At 36.2% G+C, this 17,835-nt stretch overlaps 1 protein-coding gene and 1 long non-coding RNA gene across 2 annotated transcripts; one reads left to right on the top strand and one right to left on the bottom strand.

Annotated features, from left to right (window-relative positions):
* Positions 1 to 1,773: 1,773 nt before the first annotated feature.
* Positions 1,774 to 16,349, bottom strand: Pde8 (phosphodiesterase 8). Its single transcript, XM_076381239.1, has 19 exons — positions 16,074 to 16,349; positions 11,256 to 11,338; positions 6,986 to 7,045; positions 6,666 to 6,856; positions 6,496 to 6,555; positions 6,341 to 6,407; positions 6,023 to 6,190; positions 5,593 to 5,807; positions 5,356 to 5,506; positions 4,872 to 5,033; positions 4,684 to 4,788; positions 4,404 to 4,606; positions 3,909 to 4,187; positions 3,693 to 3,819; positions 3,451 to 3,591; positions 3,136 to 3,297; positions 2,893 to 3,022; positions 2,747 to 2,814; positions 1,774 to 2,663 (listed from the first exon to the last, which is right to left on the bottom strand). Exons 1-19 carry the CDS (start codon positions 16,171 to 16,173, stop codon positions 2,586 to 2,588), a joined length of 2,550 nt encoding a protein of 849 aa, XP_076237354.1. The 5' UTR covers positions 16,174 to 16,349; the 3' UTR covers positions 1,774 to 2,585.
* On the top strand, positions 16,282 to 17,778 carry LOC143181049 (uncharacterized). The gene is made up of 2 exons (XR_013002222.1): positions 16,282 to 16,568; positions 16,653 to 17,778. It is a non-coding gene; the product is annotated as an uncharacterized LOC143181049 (long non-coding RNA).
* The last annotated feature ends 57 nt before the right edge of the window (positions 17,779 to 17,835 follow it).

Below are 17,835 nucleotides of genomic sequence, written 5' to 3'. Positions count from 1 at the left end.
AAAAAAAATGACGGGTCTCGATTTCCTTCGATTCTCGTCACCAAAAAAAGGTTTTACTTAGAGTATGTGTTTTAATATCAAAGTATACCGGATCTATTTACGATATTCTATTATACCACTAGTGTATGTTACTCAGTAGGAATGTACGTGTTATTTGGCGGATTTATTTCTTGATTTAGTGGCGAATCTGAAATCTTGAAAATCGCTTAATCGAAATTCCATTGCAGTAGGCAAAATTTACTGACAATACTCTACTCGATCCACATTATAACGGAATAATTGTAACAATAAACTGTAACATTTGCCATTGGTTTGCAAGCAATAACTAAAAAACGAGCCTCCAACTCTAAAACAAATCTAAAACAATCAACGAATGCCACTGAGCGCTTTTGGGTAGTATGTATGAAAACCACATATTCAAGATTATATATGTAACATATTATTTTTATTCTTTAAGTTAAAACTCACCAGAGAACGTATATAAGTGAAAACACTGTGCGGCATTATATAGTGATATGTGTATATGTGACACTAATAGGCTTAACATTTTAGATAACGCATAATCGACCAAATATGTATGTTAATATACACGATTATCGATTATTCCACATAGTTACGTACTCCATACAAAAGTCCATCGCCAACGGCCCAGTTCACCACGCAGAAAAGCACCGGTTCCCGTTAGATCACCGAAGTTAAATTGCGATGGGCATGGTCAAGTCTTTGGATGGATCTCTTGTGGTCCATTCAGGGCTGCTGTGTGCTGTTGGCGAAACCTATTGTGGTACCTCAGACTTCCACCCCCCCGAGGAACCCATCAATAATTACCCGCCTAATTGAATAGAGATAAGTTTAATGCACGGTTGATGGCAAGATACAACAACTATAATATTTATCGTACTTTCGCGATTTTTTAAGTATATATATAATCGTGTCAGGCGTCTCTTTGTATAATGTCTGTATATTAGTCCTTCAAGTATGGTAAACGCTGTTTTTGTGGACAGACCATAAATTTTTTGTATACTCTAAATTTCAATACTAGCTCAAAAGAGACGGGCTACATATGTTGTATGTTTGGAATTTCTTCAGTGGCCATCGACTTCTACACATACATACAGTCTAGATTCTACAGGAATTTTGCGTTGGTGTGCGTGCTCTGAGGCACGATGTGAAGAAAATCTATGGTACATGGGAGGCTGGTGTGTAGACTGAAAATGTGTGTAGTCTCTACAGTGTTGGAGTCCGGCCAGTTGCCAAATATTAATGATCCATACAATGCATGGAGCTCGTACGTGAACGGTTAATCGACTTTTTAGATGGTCCTTATTTACGAGAAAAATTATGCGTGAAACTCTCTTTCGCCCTAAACATAAAAACTACGTGTCTCTTTGATACTGGATAAAACGACTTCGATTATTATCATTCGTAATAACAATAGTGAGATAGAGGATGTCAGGAGTGAGGGAAGAAAGCTCTAAATCTGTGGTGTGCTATACCGTATATACATATATATGCATATATATATTATAGATTATTATACATATATATATCATATACATGTTAATATATATTATTACACATTAGCGTTTGTAATGTTTACTATTAGCTTGTAACTTAGTAACGGGTTTTTGTATTCTTACACTTTATTTGTAATACTATTATACATAGATATGATTTCCATCGATTGCGCTCCACTTTTTTCTCTGGTAAATTGTATATCCATATTTGTACGCATATTGTGTTATTTTGGTTTGTCATTTTATGGTAGAAAACAGCGGAAGATTAAGTTCATCGTAAAATAACTCTGTACAACCGTAACGTGTATTCAGTTCGAGAAAGGTTTCATTATTTATACATATGGAATTTTGGTCGATACAACTAAGTTTATTTTATTGGCTGAGATAAACAATAAAGTGACACCGCTATAAATTTTGGAGAGTTCTTCAATTCGAAATTACAACCAGCCCTTTTTGCGATAGAGCATGTAAAAGTATTTTTAAGAGCACTGATAACTCTGAAGTAATGGTGACGATAGTGGTGCAACTTGAAATAGGTGAGTTACTGGAAAACTATTCTCTATAAATATTTAAATTATTCAACTTACGACTGTACTTGCTTACACTAAAACTGAACGAGCTAAAATTAAGAGGTGCGTCAAGACGAGGCTGAAATGTGATTAGATAGCAGTATAATAGAACGACGAGCAGTCTCCAGAAGAGAATCCACGAGCATCCCTTTACTCGAAATTCTATTTCAGTATTCAAGAAAAATGAGTAAACAACGTATTTATACTAACACATTTCGTATTTCCGTGATGGGTCACGAGTTCAAATTTAGAATTGACAAAAAGGGATAGGTGGTAGACGAGAAGAGGGGGATGTGAAACTGACACAAAAAGAACGTGAATGGAACTTACATGTATTTTCTAGAAAAAGAACTTACTAGCGGTACGACGTGTCACATTATTCTATTCTTAAATATTACGAATATTTTACAAATTGTGGGTTGTGCAACTCGTAGCATAAATTCGGGACGGACAAGAATGAGGGTGCAGCGCGGGAGTTTCAAATTTCTACTTCCATGGGTCATGTGAATCGATGTATGTACAGTTCGGGCAGCTGTTGTATTTTTTCGATATCCTGTAGAGTCGAGATCCCTTTTTCCTTCAGAAAAAATAGAATCGTCAATTAAAAATAATTCGTAGAAACAATTAGTCTTCAAATTTTAGAACTGAAAATTCTCTTACATTGTATTCCTTCCATTTCTCATAATTCTGTCTCATGTATCCTACTATCTCTGGTATGTCGATAAATGCTGAAAAAAATACATCAGAGTTAGACTATTATTTCTAAAATAATCGAGATGATTAAAATATCGAAAAATTACACCGACCATCCCAAGCTTCGATCATGTCATTAATGATGAAATCAACGAAGCCGATTTGCGATTTTGGTATTGAGCATGTCAGTCTGTCAAACATTGGCATTAGCACGGGTAACTTCAATTTCTTCTCCTCGTCAGTCTGTTAAAAGAAGAAGTGCTTGTAGATTCTATCGAACTCTGAATGAAAAAGTTACAAAGAAAATAATTAATTAGAGAGTAGCTGTTCTATGGAAGACTAAAAGTGAATTTTACCTGACTGAAATATTCCTCGGCTATTCTCCTTGACCATTCAACGCAAAAGTTCATAGGTCGTGTCGGGTTCGATACGTCTGCGCATTTAATCATCATTCTCTTGACTAATATTATATTTTCTGGCTGTAATACGATGGACATATCGAAGATGTCCGTCTGTGACTGTTTTAAAATAATTTTAGTCAGTAAGACATACTAAATAATACTAGATTAATATTAAATATAAATAATTCCTTAACAGTGGCAAACTAATTAAATCAAAAACAAAACAAAAATGAAAGTCAAGTTCGTATAAAAATTTTAATGTTTTCTTACGTCTGCTTGCGCGTCAGCAAGCCTCAGGCTGCAAACGTTCATGAACTTGGCCAAATGCTCGAAGTGTTTCGTCATCTCGGTGGCCAGAATCATGTCTATTACATTCTGACGTAGCTGCTTATACGTGTCTCGTTCCAAATTCTACAAAACCAACAGATACGTAATCTACCTCGTCGCTGAAGCTTCTTAAAAATAACACTACTAAATAGCCGTGACGATAATAGTTGCCATTTAAAACTCACTTTGAAGATATTCACGTTGTCGTCAGATAAAGATAACTTGAACATTAACGCAGCGTGATGCGATTCGAGAACAGACAGATCATTATAAAGGATCGCTAGTTTGCTGTCAGCGTTGCAGAGGAACTGACTGAAATTCATTCATGAAATCGTTCGTTAGTGTCTTGAGAATTCTTGCTCTTCTCTAATAAATATTTAATTAGGAATTAATGTGCTTACTTTGATCTACCTGGATGATCCACGTCGTGAGCAGCAGCAGCTAGCAAAGCTGCGACCTCGTCCAGGGGCTCTAAGATTTGCTTTAGCCTTTCAGATTGCATGAATCTGGCGGTGGCTTGCAAAACGTCCGCGGCATGCGTTGAATTGTGATAACAATTTTGGGCCTGATAATTCATCTCGATCAGGGACAGCCAGTTTTGCACAATTTTCTCGTCGCAGCCCAGCCTGGCTGGCACGTGGAACAAATTCATAATCGTTGTCCCTAGGAATAGTAGCGGGCTGTAACGAAACGATACAAAAAACCTCAGCTGGTAGAACTAGGAAAGAAGATCGACTTTGATTGGTGGTATGTATTAATTTATAATCTTGAAAATTATTTTCTAACGTATATCTAGAATTTTACACCTCAAACATGTCTACGTAAACTTTAAATGTCTAATGTATATTGTCTGGTAGATTAATGAAATTTGCAGATAGTATAATACATATGTATACCTTCTGTCTGTCAGAACTTCGAGTTTAAATATATCGAAGTCCCACTCAAAGCATTTATCGAGGACATCCGCAATCTCCTGAGGCCCCCTGAAACCCTTGACTTGTATACGCGATACGCTCGGGGCATTCGCGATCGCTTTAATCGTCGATAGTCTCGCGGATTCTGCCGACGATCGCCTCGATTCCCATGCTCTTTTTGGCGACTGTTCAATTAAACAAATATTCAAATATCAAATTATTCGTAAAGCATTTGTAGTTGCCCTATCGAGGGATTCCTTACCGCAAGCAGGGCTCCAACGAGATCTGTTGCCACTGGGTCCGAGATGCTCTTGTCGTCTTTAAAATATGGCACATAAAGTTCAGTAGTCTTGAGAATCTCTATTGCCTAGAAAAATTAGTAAACGAACTGTTTCATAGTTATATTTAACGAATAATGAATAAAACACTAAATGAATAAAAAAAAAGTACCTTATCTATTTGAGCTGCGGTTTCAGGAGTCGTGGACTCGGTAATCGCATTAGTAAGGAGAGTAATGACTTTCGTGATAGGCGCTTCCAATGGCAGACCGTGTAATTTCTGCAAGCTGGACCGCCTGCGACCTGCAATCATCAGTTTAATTACATTTAGGTTCTAGTATTGCTCGTCATCTCTGCTTCGTTCTTCGATCATGGAAAAGTTCTACTGGGCGTGGTATGATAGATGTCCTAGATTTCTGTTTATTAATCGTCTTAACGTATTTACGACCGTGATAGGCGATACCGATATCGCTCGTTAAAAATCCCGAATGTATTGATAGAGTCCCGATAGCCTGACTTCTTACTCTGTAGCGTATCGAGATTTGAGAGGAACTTTAACGCGCCGAGTGCAATCCAGTGGTCCCTATTCTTCTTCATGCTTTTCTGAACAAGCTAATCGAGTCAGCAGAAAAAAAAATCAGCGCACCCTCGCTTGCAGCAGATCTGACGTCAGACGTTCTCCTGGGTGACGTGGGTGGTATACCTTTAGGAAACGGTGGTTGGGATAGAGTGGGGATCGGACTTAGGGAGCCAATGTTCTCTGATAGATACGTCGTGTCGTATATGTATATGTAGTGAGTCGGTTTTCTAAAAAAAGAAAGAAAATATGAGTTTTAGGAAAGTCGATTTTAATTATATATTTCAAGTAAAAAAAGTAATCGGTAGTCACTTACTTCAAGGTGATACAGAAAGGTATCACCCTGCAGTTGATAGTGATCATTTGATTGTTCTGACGTTTACAGTTCATGTTTCCCTCGAACTCCCTCCCCTTGGATATCTGTTGCTCCATTAGAGAGAAGTTTTCGTAGTATATTATCTCCCCGATGTTCTTGCCTAGCATCTCGCTGGTCTTATAGCCTAGCAGCTTTTCGCTGATCTTATTAACAAACTGTAATGAGAAGAATAAGTTGAGTCGAGTGTTTCATACTTAAATAATGCTAAAAATGACTAACAAGTTTGAGTACTGAAGTCCCAAGACTTATGGTAGGTGATATAAGTAATTAACATTAGGTAGGGTAAAATTGATTTCAAGTAACGAGTAGATTAGAAATTTCTTGGCCTAAAGTTTGATAAATAATCAAGAGTCATTGCTACTCACGTTACCTGTACAATGTGTTTATCGTTCGTCACGTGTACCATGTCACGGCACCTATCGAGAGCCAAATAGAGCGCGCTGGCGGCCGCGAGTTGAGTTCTCGGTAGCAGTGCGCTAGCATAAATTCCCACCAGTTCGTTAATTAATATTCCCTCGTGGGAACACTCCATTAATGCCTAAAAGTGGGCAGGACAAGACACGAGCTCATACAAAACGCACAAACTATAGAAACTATCCTAATCAAGAGCAAGTAGAACAGATCAATAATCAATCAGTCTTCCACGAGCGACAAAAGACTCCAAAAAATAGAGTTTCAAAAAACTCACTCTACTGAATCCTGTTTCCAGTAAATCTAGCGCCACGATTTTGTCTTTGTCCCCCTGCATGAAGTATCTGTTGAAGTTGAAATGAAAAAATGTTAATATCGCAGCTCGAGATATTAATCACTGGAAAAAAGCATTTAACGCTGAATTGAACTTACGATTTTTTCACGAGAGCTATGATAACGGAATTGTGGTAAACAGGAGTAGACCTAATTGCCCTGGAACGAACGAAGATCTATTCAGGAATTTCTTGATGTTCAGACCGATGAATTTTTGCAAATTATTACAAGAAGTCAGAGATGAATTTTGTTCAGTATTTTCGGCATACCTACAAATTGAGTCGGCCTCTGGCGCACGCTGCCCCCGATGATCGATGATTACTAGTTCGTGACCCCGATTTTGAAAAACCTCCACAGCTTTTTCCGCGTCCTTCGCTACGGACACACTCCACCCCAATCTCCTCGAAGTGGTCGCGAGAACGTCCATTTGCTGATCATCTTTGGGGAAGACCAACAATATCTGACGTTCGAGAGGAATTTGATTCGAAAGAAATAATGAATCAAAGTCGACACGGTGATCTTTTTGATGTGTGTAATCGTCTCTGGATAGAAGAGAGAGGAACTTTGGTCAAAAATACCTGACACTTACCTTTACGAGACTAGGAACACTGTTTGTTAGCGGATGAGCTTCGATATCCTGCGGCCCTTTCTAGAACACAAGAGATCAGTAGATTAATTGTTCGAATTGTTTTAAATTCAATGAGTTATTCTTGATAGAAGGGTAGAATTTGCTAATATGATCGTACTGCTAGGACTGCATCATCCGTGTCATCGATAAACGATTCGAGGTCTCTGTAAACCTTCGCTCGGCGTCGTGCTCGCGGAGACTCCTTTACATGTTTATCTTTCTCATTTTGAAGTACCGAGTTTCTCATTCGTCTTAACTACGTGGTACTCGATTTTAGAAGTCGCGAGATCGCGTTGTGATAACCTATGCATGTTAAAGTCGCGATAAAGAGACAAACGAATTGGAAGAGAATGTTTAAAAGCTGTGAAGTTAGCGATTTTGGTTCTGGAGAATGAGACTTGATTGATGATTTCGATTAATTGACAATTTTAGGGCAGATCAGTTACAGTTTTTTTCAAATATTTCTCCTTTTATCTAGGAGAAGGAATCGAGTATTCCATGATTATCAAATTTCTATTCTGAGCGCATGAAACGTTCCAAGTACGACGCGCGGTTTGTCCAAGTAGCTCTGAAATGATTTCGAATCATTGCGGGACTAGTTGGAAACGTGCCTCGAACACGGAATAGGCTTGTGCAATGATGAAAAATGAAGTAACTTTGTACTGAAGTACTTTCGCTGCAAGTATAAATTGTATTGAAATTTTTAATGAATAGAAGAAAAATCATGTTCAAAATTTACATTCAATAGAAAATAAAATAAATATATAGAAGTTGTAAATTTTATGTATTCCTGTAATAGCAATAAATATTCTTTCTTATCATCGTATAATTTACTTCCATTGAAACGTAGATTAGAAACAAAAAAAAGTGTTCTGGAAAGGGCGAGGAGAGTCGAAGAGTTTCCATGAAAAATAATTTCTGGTAAAATTATATGTGGTATTTTGGAATTATTTCCTAGATTATTTCAAATTTACATATTTCTAATAATAACACACCATTTCTTATTTCAGAACCACTGATTTCTATTAAAATTTCTAAAAAATTACAGAATTTGCAAAAACAGAAGAGATACTTTCCTAAATATTGTAAAATGACTAATGCAAAAAAATAGAAAAAAGTGTCAACTACTTGTTAGAACAGTCATTGTTAGAACAATAATGCTCTGTATAAACTAACACTGAAGGTAACAAAAGACAAATTTCATTCTTGCATAATTTAACTGTGCTAAAAAATAGATACAGATTGTAAGATTAAAAAATCCATATTGCACTTTACAAAAGATTGTGGACCATAGTTGCCAAGATGCATAAAATTATAAAATTCAAATTCAATCATTTGTTCAGATGACAATTCAGTTGCAATTTCTATAGAACATTTTTAAGGTCAACTACCCTCCCCCCACACATATCCACCCACTCATCTACCCTCCCACGTACCTTCGTAATCAAAATACTAGATGGAGTTGCCCCATTCACATACATTGCACTTTTACTCGCAGTCCATTTTTTCGGAACCCTGCCGCACAATATGTCAAAAATCCTGCTGTACCATGACCTAGATGGTTCCTCAACAATCCCATATGTACCCCCGTCAGTATGACACACGAAGATGGGGGTTTGAGTCGATCGCCTCTTGTCGCTCATCCTCGATCGTTCAGAAAAGATCAAGGATCCTTAATCTTCATTAACAGTCACGATCGAGCCACTAATCGATTCAATCAACGCACAACACACGGTGCACGACAATGCATAATTTATTGCGAACCAGGTCAATTTGCACAACTGATCAGCGTTCAGAGATGAATGAATTCAATTTGAATACGATTAGCGCCTGCCTCTAACGTAAACATCCTCCGTTTACATTGTTAATTGGAGATTAAATTCGTTTAGATTTGACTCGAAAATTTGTCGATGCAATAGAAAGAGGTTCACCAATCGGTATCTATCGCGATACTGATGAAAAACAGTGCTACACGAGATTATCCTTTCGCTGTATCTCGAGTTTAAAAGCTTGGCTATCTTTGATAACGAGAAGGTTCCTCTGAGGAGACTAGTGCGCCTTCCTACAATTATCGATAGAGAGGAATTGCACGATTGCTTGTCGATAAACAGAACTAGTTGAGAAATTGATTATAAATAAAATGGTATCATCATTTTTATTGATCGGATGTACGTTCTGTGAAGTATCATGAGACTGCAGTAAAAGATAATGTTGAATTATTTTGACTAAATAAGCAAAACTGAAGGATTAAAAGACATAAGTTTATTAGATCTGAAAACAGTAAGAAATAACATTTGATAAACCTCAAGGAATTATTAGAAAATAATTGTTAGTAGTAGATATATTTTTAAATCAAGTGAAATAGTACAACCTTCCAAACTAAAGACGGAGAAAGTTCTTAAAAACCAATCAGACTATTAACAATTCAATAATTCCAGGGAAAGGGGTGCTCCGAAGGTATAAAAAGACTTCGTTTAAAACTCATTCTCTACTCCCCTATAATTACAGAAAAAAATTCTGTCAGATACATCCTGAACCTCCCAGCAAAAGAAGTATAGAACATAGCTAGCTCGGTGCATTGCAAAGTAGCTTCAAACTTTAAACAATTCCCAGTATAAAGTCCCGCAAAAATAAAAAAAATCGTTCTAAATTCTCCTCAACATTGAAGCCAAAAAGATGTAATCCTAATAGCCATATAAAACACCCTTAAAGAAAATCTGCCTGTCAGCATCCTCCGACATCAAAGAAGAAACGTCAAAGTCCCCTACTAAAGTCACCTGAACCCTGACCCTTCATTGTGTAAGGCGAAACGAGTTCACGACACAGGTACTAAAACTTCGTAGACGCATGACTACGTTGTCAAGGTCCCTCCGAAACTAGAGCACTTCCTGAAAACCCTCGTACTTCAGAGACGAAAATTGTGCAAGACCCTAGTCACAATTGCTCATCCGGCTTTCCTGGCTACTCTCCAGCTGTGACCATAGGCCGCCCATAGACAGTAGTTTATACCCCGTCTATAGACGGTCATCAACACTAGCAGCACGGAAAGCTTGGACATGTACGCGAGAAAAAACTAAGTATGACGACGTAGATTGCCATCAATAATTCCCTCTAGCCTTTACCCTTTGCGCTGTCTGGAAGTTGATGTTAGACAGTATTAATCATTGATCGACACCGGTTGTATCACTGGTAATCTCTAGTATTGCTCTCTTCCATAGTTCAATAAAAACACTCGATGCAATTTTCACGAGATAAGGCTGAAGCACGAAGAGAACGAAACACATGGCTTGAATAGATTATCTACGATATTGCAGAAGGGTTTAATTGAGGGATTGAAGCTTCGTGAGAAAGGAAAAGCTGAAGACTGTTTTTTCGTATAGATAACTATCCTTGTCTTTTTCCCCTTGCCTTGAAGTTACGATTATATTTTTTCGATTATTGTTTTCCTCCTAATCTGACAGATTTTATTCCCTTTATTACCTTTCAGAAAGTTGCCCCACTTTTTGAAAAATTGATATAGATTAGCTGACTGAAAGAATAAAGATTTTGGTATCCTGGAGTTACAGAGAAAGAGATATTATTAAAAAATTGAAGTTGATGATGTATATGAGGATCATTAATGAATTTTGTTAGAAAAGATTGTTAAAGGGCACGGGATAGAAGATATTGATCAGAATAGATAATAAAAAAAGATGGCTTTATGATCGTAGTATAAAAATATAGAATCTTTGTAAATCTATATTGTGTGTCTATATAGTGTAAAAAAAGTTACAGAAAATTAAAGAAATTCATTAAAACACTGGTTAAAAAAAGCAGTAATATATTTCTAGTTTAATTAATAATTCTAGAAGTAACTAGAACAGAAGATGGGTTATAGAGAATAAAATTTTCCAGAGTAGGATATTTCACGAGCACGACGCAAAGAAAATTAAATCACATTAGTCACTCAAATATTGTCTAACACTTAAATTAAGCAATTGTTGTGCGTTGCACTTAACACAATATTTCTTGAGCGCACGTGGACTCTTTCCCTTTAAAAGTATTGGAACATTCTTTCTGTAAACGTTCTCCTGTTATCATTGATTGCAGCCATAATAATCAAGATATGGATAGAATATTTTTAAAAAATATGCATTTACGATAACATTTAATACATCGATACAATTTCATTAAACAGACAAACAGATTCTTTTCTAATGCAAATTTTTAGAAATTGCAAAATTGTACTCACCGCCACTATATAATCTACATCTTCCGCTGTCGAAACATCGTCGAACAATGATTTCTCCCCCAAAATATCGTACTCCACTTTGCCTGAAAATGAAAAAATCTTTTCAATCTCTTCAAAATACAATCTTCTAAATCGAGTGGAATACAATCACAATGCGGCAATATTGATTAAACATCGATTCGTACAATTAAAATTCCTTCCACTCACGCATTCCTACAATTAACAAACCAATTGTTCGCGTTCCAATACAGTAACTTGATGAATTGATTCATTAACTGAGCAGTTAATCGATACGCGGCGCAATAATAACGAAGCTCGTCGAGAACTACTATATACAGTGTACATCCGGAATATTCTAGGTCAATGGATTAATAATTATTGAAACACCAATTAAGGCTAGTTTACCAGACGAAACGATCATTTCTTTCGATCTCTATTTTCTGAACGAAGGTTCATTACTAGTATAAACATAGACTGCAAATAGCAAAACTTGTCAAGAGTGTTTTCCACTTTAAGAACTCGACGAGTGCTGTCTTCTTCATTTAACGAGTATCGTCGATGAGTTCAAGTAAAGAATCCTAATGGAATGAAAAAACGAAATTGGTTCAGTGAACGAAGGGTGACATAAATAAATTTATCTTCACCATTTACGGTTGAAATCGTTGGGGGCATTTATCGGTCGATTCGGAATGGATCATGGCTTCAAAGATAATTGATCGAAAGTAGGGCACCTTAATTGGACATAGCGAGATCGTAAGGGACAAGCACCGATTCTGTTTACACCGAAATACCGAAGTACTTTCTGAAGTCGTTGCAGTTACTCTTTAAACTGATTTCCAGTTTTTTAGTATAACATGATCGAGTTATTAATAAATTTCATTACGTTTCAACGCAATAAAATCTTTTATAATTTTCTGAATGTATTTTAGTGGCGAATGATGGAGCAATTTTAGAGTTCCACTACTTAAAAAAGTGTTGATTCTATTTTTGATAAAAGATTGAAATTGATTGAATTGTTATATTGGATAAATAAAATGGAGGAAGACATGATGGATTTCATTTCATGAACAGTTTTACCTACCATTGCTAAGTAGCATGTCTTCCAAAATCTCTTCATCGTCAATTGGAAAGAAGTACTTGTTCGGAGGGGATGCCATATGAATTCGAAACTTGCCAATTCAGAGTAGTAGAAATATATATCGATATTTTGTTAACTGTGCCTTCATGTTAATGACAGTATACAGCACTCGATCGTTCAGTAAAATATAGTATCTCGATCGATAAAAAATTGTTTGAGAATAGATGAAGCATACTGCCTCGGTAATAACTGATTGCAAATAGATTCAGAATTTCGAGGAAACTCCTATTACATGATAACAGTTTATCTGTATATGAAACGTAGATAATCTATGCACGATAATATTCAAATTTGATAAGTACAAAGATCAATTACTGATTCACATTTATGAGTAATCATCTATCGAAGTATAAAATTTTAATATTGCTGCAAAGTCTCGACATGCAGTCTTATTAGACAATAATTTCTTAATATAATGTGTAAAACGTAGAGCATAGCCCACCAAAATTATATTTTTCAAATTCAAAGCTTATTAAATCGATACCACTAATTTTTTCAGCGACACACATTCAAGATAAAATATTTTCACAGGAGCACTAAACGCGAATAAAAAAGAAAGAATCAGAGAAATTTCTCCGGAAGAGTTTGCTCAAAAATTACATGTCTAGTACTAATTTTTTCACTATAACACTTTTTTTAATCCAAAAAGTAGTGTTTGAAGAGGGTCCAGTAGAAATTGTCACGTAAAATATTAAAATCACGGTATTAAAGGTAACAAAGAGAAAGAGATTGGCACGTACACCGAACCCGATGCGTTGTAAGCGGCTCAAAGACAACGACTGACCGAAGGGGACCGAATTGTGCGGGTTAAAATTCTCGCGAGCGAGTGAGTGGTCTCAGGAAGGCGAGATAGGGTCGTCGGAGAAACTCGTGCACACAATACCTCACCGCTCCTCTCGTTTAACAAGAGCACGGCACGAGCCCCAAAGGGACTATGCTCGAATAAAATCTTGCAATTAGAGTTACTCGATAATTAGACATCCCAAGGCAGGTCATTCTTAGTTATGTCAATTATGGACTGGTTACTGTACTTGTTGCGATAGAAATGAAATCTACGATGTCTATTTTTTTACTTTTTCTATAATTATATATTTTTTCAATAATAATAATTAAATCCAAGACTTGGAAGTATTATACAAATTATACGAGATGCTTTCTATTTAAAGTAATATAGTGATCCAATACTTGCTTCTCAATGAATTAATCTAGTGTAAAGAGGCTCTGATCGTAGACACTTTGATGCATTTCGTATTTAATTACTAGAGAAATAATCAGAGTAAATGGAAAAACAGAGTAGAATACACAGTTTAGAATTCTAAAGAACCTGAAGTATGAGAATATTCACGTGTCTAGCAATACTTTGAGAAATTGCATTGTTAAAAAGATTTTAGTAGAATTTAAATAGAGAAGCGATCAAAACTAACGTTCTGTTTTGGAACGTTCCTCTTCGGTGTCTATGGAGCTTAATTCCAAACTGTAACGGCCACTGTCATGCTCGTTCACGAGGTCCACAGATTCTGCAAAGAACCAATGATATTTATGAAGAATCACGGGTGAACTACGGAAATTGCAATATCTTCATATGTCAGAAGCTTTCAGTTTTGGCTGATAGCGAGTCTCAACGCGAGTCGAATAGCGAATAAGTGTAACAATTGTAATAATTTGCTTGCGCGATCGCGTAGGTCCGAGCGGAATTGCCATGCGGCATTATCTCGCGTCTGATTTGCATTCGTAACCGACGACCCAAATATACGTGGTCTTATCAAAAAATCAATAGAGTGCTCCTGTGTGTCGTACCTTGGTTGCCCGTATCGTTGAATCATCTAATTTGATGCATATCGAGTCGAGAATTATCTTCTTGGGGGATATTCAAGTGACGTGTAAACGATGATCGAATTAAATGATCGAGATCGTTCAACAAGTGTACCAAGAGTACTTGTCAGATAAGATTTTGGAGAGAGAGATATATATAGAGTGTGTTATTAACTCTTTTCAAGTTGAGGAATCATGGTACACATATTTCTTTGAGAATAAAATAGTAAGAGTTTGAGAGTAACGATAGAGGAAGTTCAAATAGACTCTTGAATAGAATAGATTATCGCTTCACCCCTCTGCACTTTTGATCAATATCAAAAAATTGCTAAGGTATTTGAGAGAAACTGTAACTGTTTAAATCATTTTCACTAAAACATCAAAGAGTATAGCCGAAAGAAAAGCAAGGTTGCATTTTTTTAGAAGAAGGTTATACACAAAAACATCCAAAATAAACTTTTAAAAATTATCGCCCCAAATAAAAATTAAATCAAGTCACTTCAAAAATCATTCTCTCTCTTCAGACTCCTTTTCCCACTAAAACAATGAAAGAGCAATTAGACTATATAAGTAACAAATATCCCCCCACCCAGCCTTCACCCAAAGCAAACAAAAAATTCTTCTACTAAATCTAAAAAGTGACACGACATTTCCTCAGATCACAAACTTCCAAATACCTCGCATAACAGAAAAACAAATTAACTTCCCATCAGTGTGAGATTGGTGCACCATATTAAAAAATTCCTCGAAGCTTCCATAAAAAATCCTCAAAGCAGAACATCACGCTTATTGTGCAGGGGTGCTCACAAAAATTGGGGTGCATTTTGAGTATCCAGTCAAAAACCATTGCGTACAAAAATGCACGTCGACTTTTTGAAAGTACACGGCTGATTAATTCACCTCGCGAATGGTCGATTCCAGTCAAGACTGAACGGCGTGGCTCTTGTAGACTGGGTCAAGGAGACTTACTGTTCGCCCGAAGCGTGTGCGTGCCCTCCTCTTCTACATTCGCGAGTACGCGTCGGTGACGCAGCATCGCCCATCCCCCCCTCTCTCGATCCTTGCAATTTGCTTTTTTAATCGACTGATATATCATTACCGTGAAATCGAGGAAATCTGCCCCCCACTCCCCTCCCAATAATTATTAAAACATCAGAGTCATGGAGAGTTTAAAGTTAGAGAGAGAATCCAAATCTCTTCCTTCTTGTAAGAAAAAAAATGGCTATTTGCATAATGATGTCTGGTCGACACAAGACGTTTAATGATAAGAGGAGAAAAAAAGCAGAACGATAAGTGCAGGAGAGATATTCGGTGTTAATCATGTAATACGTTTGGGTAGTTGAATTTCAGGCTCGTTAGCCAACTCGATCTGCAGCTGAGATAGCAGGGGATGATTAAAGGATTGCTATTAGAGATGTGTTGACACGGGGTGTTGGAACAAATTTCGAGATCGAGATATTAAAAAGATACAGATGTTTATGAGTCCGTGGATTCCTTTCGAATCGAAGCAGAATGAAAATGTTTCGTGGGTGGGGTAATTGGCGTTTGATGATCGCGGTCAATCAAAGTCATGAGTAAATACAAAGTTAGTCGATAAAAAGTTTGCCTTGAAAACACTTCCCTTTAATCTATTCTTACAAATTTAGACTAGCTTCAATTTATTAAAAAAACTTATATCAGAATAGAGATAAAAAGCAAAATATGTAGAAGTTATAGAAACTAGAGTCATCAAATGTATTAGAGCCACTTTAGCTAAGATCCACCCCGTGCCCTTTCCTACAGAAAACAAACCAAAATGCCAAAATTTCGTGCAAAGAAATTTCGGTCACGCAACTTCAGACCCCTGAACAGAGAATCCACGCAATTACCTATAGCAGGCAGAGTTTTGTCCAATTTCTCCACAGACTTGCTTTTATCCGAGTCCCCATGGTCAGCTATACATTCTAACATGCTGGGCTTGCATCCCATCCTCGAAAATAGTTCTTCACCTTCTCCAGAAACCGTCAGTCCTCTTTTGCATTGTCGAGAGCCCACTGACAGAACTCTAGAACATAATCGTTGCTGTCAATCGCTAGGTTAGACCCGTATTCTCTATTTGCATAATGCATAAATAACCTGTGGCTGCATATATGTATATGATAAGGGAAGGCAATAAAATTTGTTAAATGGTTATTCGCAAAAACATGATCTTTTATCAATTGGAAAATGCCTTGACCACGAGTTACATAATCGATTTAAAACGAGATTTTGAAGGGTTTCGAAAGAACGAAGTTGAATGTTCCCTCTTCAATGTCAATGGACAAGTTTGCAAATGTAATACCTGTTAGTGTAAGATGCAGCGAGGAAGAAACGATTACCATTTTGTATGTAAACGTGAATATTTATGAATGTTACGGTTTTCGTCATCACTGATGATTAATGAGATGTATTTGTAACTTTGTAAACAGATTGGGACATATATTAACAGCGCGGGGTACTCACTACGAAGACACACGTGTTCCCGGCCACACACTGAACTTAATTTCCATATTTCTTGATAACTGAAAGGTGTGGTCATCGATGGAGTAGTTTAAAGCACAGATAGTTGTCAGAGGTTCTTGTGAGATTTTGGATATTAGATTAACACCTTTTTGTATTAACTAAGTCTGTGTAGAGACACCAATGCATAAGATATAAGTAGCATTAATCTTTAAAATGTTCATATGTATCGTTGAGATTCTGAATGTTAAAGAATTAAAAATATGGATTTTATAGAATTGATTTAGTACAAGTTTTGGAGTACACTGAAATATATTTGGAAAAAATTGTGATAATAACAAAATTTTAAATTCTTTAGCGAAGTCTGTTGTGATATCATTTTATAAGAGTAGACGAAAAATTTGTATAATTAAATGGAGTATTTTGAAGACTAGATATCTTATAGAATAAACCTAGTGTTTTAAGGAAAATTTATTATGATAACATTTCAAAAAGTATTCCAAGTTTTTTGGTACCAGTTTTTGCATCGTATTAGGAACTAGTATACACTTCGTGGTAAAGCCAATTATGAAAATAGAGCTCAGAACACTTAGGAAAATTAGTCTTGAAGATTAGACAAAAAGAACCGAGAAACTTGTCTAGATCCTTTGAAAAAAATTAATCATGAAGACTGTAAGCCTTCAGCAGAGTCTTAAGAAGATAGTACAAGTCTTGGATAAGAAAGTTGCTGCAAAATAACTTCAGATTCTATGACAAAAATAATTGTGATAACTCTTTAGAAGATATAATTTGGAAATTGTAAGAAAGTATATTGAATTCCCTAGTACAAATTCAACAAATTATAGAAAAGCCTTTCAGAAAAAATATAAAATCCCTTGCCACAGCTAATTGTTGCAATAACTCAAAAAATTAGTTAGGTCATGTTAGAATATTAATCATACTGATAAATCAAAAGAAGTTTCGAGTAAAACTAATCATAATAGTACCCCTAAAAATTATAGAAATTAGAAACCCTAAATTAGTGATCCCTTAAAAACCCCTTCGGACCTAGACCAGTGAACTTTTTTCTCTTTTTCCAAAAACCATTTCACTTTTCCTAAACAAACACAATGCATCTCGAGAGATTAAAACTCATTAATGATTTAATAACAA

Source organism: Calliopsis andreniformis, chromosome 6 (genome assembly GCF_051401765.1).
Source record: "Calliopsis andreniformis isolate RMS-2024a chromosome 6, iyCalAndr_principal, whole genome shotgun sequence".
NCBI lineage: Eukaryota > Metazoa > Arthropoda > Insecta > Hymenoptera > Andrenidae > Calliopsis > Calliopsis andreniformis.
The sequence above is the reverse complement of the archived record's forward strand: the minus strand, read 5'-3'. Positions and strand labels throughout refer to the sequence as shown.